The 6307-nt window shown below is 32.9% G+C and overlaps 2 protein-coding genes across 3 annotated transcripts; one reads left to right on the top strand and one right to left on the bottom strand.

Annotated features, from left to right (window-relative positions):
* The first annotated feature begins 225 nt into the window (after nt 1-225).
* On the top strand, nt 226-2415 carry LOC100741437 (peroxisomal biogenesis factor 19). 2 transcript variants are annotated; one of them, XM_012389223.3, is made up of 5 exons: nt 226-560; nt 901-1083; nt 1144-1301; nt 1390-1620; nt 1747-2415. In XM_012389223.3, the coding sequence occupies exons 1-5, from the start codon at nt 500-502 to the stop codon at nt 1972-1974; spliced, it is 861 nt and encodes a 286-aa protein (XP_012244646.1). In that variant the 5' UTR covers nt 226-499; the 3' UTR covers nt 1975-2415. The 2 variants fall into 2 exon arrangements, with proteins under 2 accessions (XP_012244646.1, XP_033178403.1); XM_033322512.1 differs by having other exon boundaries at nt 1138-1301.
* A 183-nt stretch (nt 2416-2598) lies between these two features.
* Nucleotides 2599-4839, bottom strand: LOC100740228 (probable phosphoglycerate kinase). Its single transcript, XM_003491836.4, has 5 exons — nt 4568-4839; nt 4074-4422; nt 3620-3958; nt 3334-3553; nt 2599-3226 (listed from the first exon to the last, which is right to left on the bottom strand). The coding sequence occupies exons 1-5, from the start codon at nt 4627-4629 to the stop codon at nt 2949-2951; spliced, it is 1248 nt and encodes a 415-aa protein (XP_003491884.1). The 5' UTR covers nt 4630-4839; the 3' UTR covers nt 2599-2948.
* Between the last annotated feature and the right edge of the window lie 1468 nt (nt 4840-6307).

The raw sequence follows: 6307 nt of genomic DNA, 5'->3' as shown, positions 1-6307 counted from the left end.
TCATCGGACCAGAAACACCAGGACAGGTGACCCTGCATCAGAAAAGAAAGGATAGGTGTCGAAGATTGAAAGCGAAGGAAGGGAGGTTTTTAATCTATTCCAGTTTTTGATTCTTGAACGTGAATTTCTTTCTGTTCCAGTCGAAAAATATAAATTAGAATAAACGATCGTTTAGAAACATCAAAGTCTTTTTGAATTCCCGCGCATTCCTGCGAGCAGACACTAACCCATGTACTTTTTTCTTGAAAGAACCCAAGAAACAACGTAACAGGATCAAAAGAATATGTCGTTGTTTTAAAATTACAATCGATTCTCCATTAATATTAACTGGTATTAGAAATCAGAGAATTCATTTATTCATGTTTCGTCCACATACATACGTATGTTGATATATGTAAACGATGATAAAGCTATAACGTTTTGTTGCATATATTTTAAGTTTCATATTTTCGCATAGTGATTTAAGGTTTAACGATAAAATTACAAAACGATAGCAGCTATGGCTGACGAAAACTCAACAAACCAAACGGAAGATCAAGAATTAAACGATTTGTTAGACAGTGAGTAATAATAACATTCTGGTGAATTTATAATAAACATAATTAAAAAATCCTAACCTCAAACTATATAAATATCTACCTTTATCTCTCTTTTTCTATTTAATACGTTTATTGCATACTTTTCTTACAACTTTATTTGGAAAAGTATAATTTAGTTAAAGTAAAGGAAGAAAGGGGAACAGGAAAAGAATATTTATATTGTTTTATAATGATAAATAATAATATGCCGATTCTTTTATTACGTAATTAAAGGAAAAAGACCAACTAGAATACCTAGCAATACTTGTTTGTTTTACACTAAACTTTGATAGAATTGACAGTTGTATAATCATTTACTCAGGTGCTTTGAAGGACTTCAACAAAGAACAAATATCAGATAAAGAGGATATGTGTAAAACAGATACTTTAGAATCTACAACAGATAAGAACACAACTGATATATCGGAAGATGCTTGGACTACAGATTTTGTTAAACAAGCAGCAGAACAATTTGTAGAAAGCCTACGAAATTTCATTCAAAATGGTAATTGTTTATGAAAAACACAAAAAAGATATTATTAACAAATTTTCCCATTAGAAACAGATAGCGAATTAGGAGTTTCTCCTCAAAGGATGGCACAGACAGTTGCTAGTGCGATAAACAACGAAGAAACCTTTGATAAAGATAGTGTGAGTAGAGACTTTCAAACTGCCATTGCACAAGCATTAAACGACTTGTCTACGACGTCCGAAAACTTACAGGTAATTGTTTCAGAAATCACGAGGGTCTTTCTTTTATTTAATTCTTTGTATCCTGAAATATGTTTCTTCTTCCGTGAAAACATTGTAGAGCGATGCTGATTTATCTGAAATGTTTGGACTAGCATCCTTGGAAGATGGGCCAGGTGCCATTCCACCATTCATGCAAGGAATGCTACAGCATTTATTGTCAAAAGAAATTTTGTATCCGTCACTAAAAGAATTAGTAGATAAGTATCCTGAATGGTTAGAAGAGAAGAAGACAGTGATATCGTCGAGTGACCTTCAGAGGTTTAGAAAACAGCTTGAATTAATGCAGCAGGTGATTATACAATAGGAATAATTATAGACAAAAGCCATTTTCATATGAACAACAATTATTTCCGCATAGGATAACAAGTTATTTCAATCCTAATATAAAGTATATAAAAGCGTCCTTTTATTTTAGGTATGTATGGAACTCGATAAAGAGAAAGATGATGATACGGAAGAAGTGAAAAAGAAACGTTTCGAAACGATAATATCATTTATGCAAGAAGTGCAAGCTTGTGGTCAATTACCTGAAGAATTAATAGGAGAACAGACAACGCCTTTTCAAACTGATAATGAGGGCGATCCTGTGATTCCAGCGTTACTACGCAGCATGGAAACACCGCAGAATTGTTGCTTAATGTAAATCCATCCTAATAATTATTCTTCGACCTCTGCGTTTATAATAATACAAGAGGTTGTTGTTTAAAATAAAATATCGAGGTAAATAATGAATTGGGATGTTCAATCCATGAATCTTTTAGATGTATTGTAATATACATATATAGCATATAATATACATGTATTACAATATACATATCTGCTATAAGGGATATATGGAAGACTATTTAACATAATTTATTATTCTCGATAATGATATTTATCAGTACATCATGTTTGTAAATAGTAATGTTCCTTGTATGCGAGTATATACGTGCGTACGTATGTACGTATATGTATTGCTGCAAACATTAGATATTTTTTGTATACGCTTGAAAATAATAGAACACTATTACATTTGTAAAGAGCGAAACTTGATTATTTTCAGTGGAACTTTCAACAATAGACAAAATCCATGATAATTGCATAACCTTTGTTTTATTAATTTATTTATCCATATTTGTCCATTTTTGCATTTCCATCTTTACATGCAATACATACATTTTTTTGTACGATTATTATGCTATTATTTTCTCTCGCAAGAAAGTTATATGATATCAGAGATTGCGGCATTCTTATTGAACATCGTATGCCGTTTTTGATAGAAAAATCGTCACACAAGGAAATAATAGCATGCAGAATTTAACAATTTCAACAATGATATTGGAACGTTACATCTAGTATATATGTAATTGTTTTTATACGATTATAAATACATTTTATGCTTTTTATATTCGCGAATGCAGATGTATCTCACATGTGAAAGCAAAAGGAATTTTCCAAACATAAATTATACCGATACGGTATAGATTACTAAGGTAATTTATACACAGCGATAAATATCCTATTTTATTTTATTTCATTATACTACGATGCTAGTTTGGTAATTAAAGAAAATTAACATCTTTTAAATAAAGATGCTAACCAAAATCTAAAGATGTAAATGACATCGAGCAGAGATTATAACGGAGAGAGGGCCGCAACTCCCGGTAAAATCTTTCCTTCAAGAAGTTCTAAACTTGCGCCACCACCGGTGCTCACATGGCTTACTTTATCTTCTGTTTTCCATTTAGCAGCGCAAGTGGCTGTATCACCACCACCGATTATGGTAATAGTACCTCGTGACGTTGTCTCTACAACATTGTCCATTAAGCTCTTCGTACCTTTACTAAAATTTTCAAATTCAAAGACACCTGCCGGGCCATTCCATACGATTGTTTTTGCTCTCTTAATAGGTTCTGTGCATTAAATTGGATATAGTTATAAACAAATATTTTTACGATATTAGTTTATCTGAAAATCTCAGATACATGTCGATGACTGAGAATAAATGAATAGTATTTACCACTAAATAAGGTGCTTGATCTTGGTCCGTTGTCAAGTCCCATCCAACCATCGGGTATACCATTTTCTACATCCGCAGCACCAACAGCTGCATTTTCTGCGAATTTGTCTGCGATAACAAAATCAACGGGCAGATGTATTTGAACTTTATTTTTCTCAGCTTTAGATAATAATTCATTAACGATTTTCGCACCCTCTTCGTCAAATAATGAATTACCAATCTGGAACACGAACATTATACTTTTAATTTAGATATTTCAAACACCAGTTTACCATGCTGTATTTACCTTCATGTTTTTCGATATCTTTAGAAAGGTGTAAGCCATTCCACCAGCTATGATCATCTCATTAACTTTATCCAGCAAATTATTAATCAACTGTATTTTATCTGCAACTTTGGCACCACCTAGTATAGCCAGAAATGGCCTTTCAGGATTATCCAGCGCTTTAGCAAAATATTCCAATTCTTTTTTCAGAAGAAAACCACTTGCTCTTGTTTCATATCCTTCACCAAGCATAGAGCTGTGAGCTCGATGGGCTGTACCAAAGGCATCGTTAATATAAATGTCTCCTAATTTTCTCAATGATTTCCTAAATTCCTCTACTTTTTCCTTCTCTGCTTTTACCTAAAAAGAGAGAGAAAGAAAAAAGAAAGGAAAATAAAAAACAGTAACAGTTTGTTGGTTTTACCTAGTCAAATCTATTATATAGCATGTAAACAATAGCATGTAATTTGCTTACTTTGGCTCCATCCGCTCCTATTCCTTTACCTTCTTCTTCTATGTGAAATCTTAAGTTTTCAAGTAAGATAATAGTTCCAGGCACTGGATTGGCACATGCGGTTTCAATCTCAGATCCCACACAGTCGTTCAAGAATAGAATCTCCTTTCCAAGTAAGGACTTTAGTTCTTCCGCAACAGGTTTAAGAGAGTATTTCATATCTCGTTTACCATCTGGACGTCCCAAGTGTGACATTAAAACAACAGATTTTGCTTTTTTTTCAAGAGCATATTTGATTGTATCCAAAGCAGCAACGATTCTCTGGTTATTGGTGATTTTACCATCCTTCAAAGGTACATTGAAATCTACCCTATAGCAGCAATGAAGTTAATGTTCACGAGTACCATAAGGTTAAATTTATTATTTAAATTATTTAACCTAAAACTTTGATATGTTACTTGGTATAGTTATGCATTTTACGTAATAATCATTTTCTAGGTAAAAAAGAGTTATACCGTATGAGAACGCGTTTATCCGTAAGATCCACTTTATCGATGCTGAGCTTGTTTAGCGCCATGCCTCTGAATTTTGAATATGTTTGAATATGTGAACTTGATATAGTATTACGTATAACAGGAAACGTGTTATTATCGCTTCTGGATTTTAATCCACTTCGTTTAGCGTTGCAGCTACTGGCAAAACTCCCGATTACTTTCAAATATCTCCTATCGTCGTGACGCTTTGGCTCAACAAAGTCAAAGAAAGGTCGACGAATACAGCGACCTCTGAAAATCTTTTGAACTGTTCGCATTAGAACAACCAGAGAAACCGAGACAATAAGGAGGATGTCAAAACGCTGTTGAACTTTGATCCGTTACTTATCTTTGTGTTTGTAACATACTTACATGTCGCATAAATATTTTCAATGAAGTTATGCGAATTATTTTGAATGGAAATTAATGGACAAATCAACAAAAACAGACGACAAGAAACAAAATACGAAAAATCGTATTAATACATACATATATACATATATAACAATTACATATATAATATGTATTAAACGTATAATTGAACGAATATGAATTAGATTGATATGCCATCGGTAAGTTCGTACCACTCGATAATCTTTGTAACAATTGTTGTAAAATGTGAGAAAGATAACAGCGACTCAATTTTAACCGATAAATATCATACTACATACGTGGAAGGTAGATTAACATTCGCATATTATTTACGTACATGTATGTGTATATATATGTATACATGTACATTATATGTATCTGACAATAGGCGAGATGTGTGAATTATTACTTACGAAAAGTGTCAAGGAGTATGGAAAATATGAAATTTAATCAACTATGTACTAACACAAAGATATAGAAATTATTTACAGTGATCACACGAATGCATTATTAAAGTATATAAGTGAAACAATGAAAATGGTTAATCGACTCGACAATTGGATATATTATCGTTGATACGAGCATGGACAGAACTACTTATGTTCCATAAGCGGTGTTCAATCAACGTCTGGTATTCCGGTATTTCGTTCAACCGTTGCTATTCTCGATTCTGGCATAGTAGCATAGTCACGCCCAGTTCATTTGTTTGATATAAAAGATATAACATAGAATAATTGAATTACGTAGAGAAATTGAAAATTAGCATTCCGTCATTCATACACGTGTTTGTATGCGCGCGTGTAGTAATATGTTGTGCGGTATATATATATACACTGGATTAATATCTTCTTCTTTTTTGTAGTTCTTTCGTCCGTCCCGGTTATGGGATTTCGATTTCGGTAATTGATCGTATTTCGATGAAAACAGAATTAAAGGTTGTTCTATACACGAAAGACGATGAAGTGAATCGGTTATCGTTGGCGACTATCTAGAAAAATTGGTTTTGATATTCGTTGAATATAAGAATCGTGTGAATCTCGTGTGAGCATGTTCTAACCGATGCTGTACCGAAATAACACAACGTTGCTAAATGCGAAGACGAAATACGCGAAATATAGCCGTGTATATTTTCTCACAAAGAATCTCGGCTAAAATCATTTAATTTGGCACAACGTCTGAAAAAAAGTAGGAATACCGTCATGTATTATCATGTATTATGTATATTACATTTACGCAAACATTTGTGTAATCGTTATACATTTCGCAGTAACGTGATCCCATAGTAAGATATGTAGTACGAACAGTGTCGATCGACATGTCGCGAACCAATAATATGTATATATATATATA

This window comes from Bombus impatiens, unplaced genomic scaffold (assembly GCF_000188095.3).
Source record: "Bombus impatiens unplaced genomic scaffold, BIMP_2.2 scf_0640, whole genome shotgun sequence".
Taxonomy (NCBI): domain Eukaryota; kingdom Metazoa; phylum Arthropoda; class Insecta; order Hymenoptera; family Apidae; genus Bombus; species Bombus impatiens.
The sequence above is the reverse complement of the archived record's forward strand: the minus strand, read 5'-3'. Positions and strand labels throughout refer to the sequence as shown.

What these genes read in the sequence shown, in the direction of transcription:
- LOC100741437 (XM_033322512.1), top strand. Translation starts at nt 500, where the DNA reads ATGGCTGACGAAAACTCAACAAACCAAACGGAAGATCAAGAATTAAAC. An exon ending in CGACGTCCGAAAACTTACAG is followed by an intron (nt 1,302 to 1,389) that starts GTAATTGTTTCA and finishes AAAACATTGTAG; the next exon opens with AGCGATGCTGATTTATCTGA. An exon ending in AGCTTGAATTAATGCAGCAG is followed by an intron (nt 1,621 to 1,746) that starts GTGATTATACAA and finishes CTTTTATTTTAG; the next exon opens with GTATGTATGGAACTCGATAA.
- LOC100740228 (XM_003491836.4), bottom strand. Translation starts at nt 4,629, where the DNA reads ATGGCGCTAAACAAGCTCAGCATCGATAAAGTGGATCTTACGGATAAA. An exon ending in GATAAACGCGTTCTCATACG is followed by an intron (nt 4,423 to 4,567) that starts GTATAACTCTTT and finishes TTGCTGCTATAG; the next exon opens with GGTAGATTTCAATGTACCTT. An exon ending in ATCAAGCACCTTATTTAGTG is followed by an intron (nt 3,227 to 3,333) that starts GTAAATACTATT and finishes TTTAATGCACAG; the next exon opens with AACCTATTAAGAGAGCAAAA.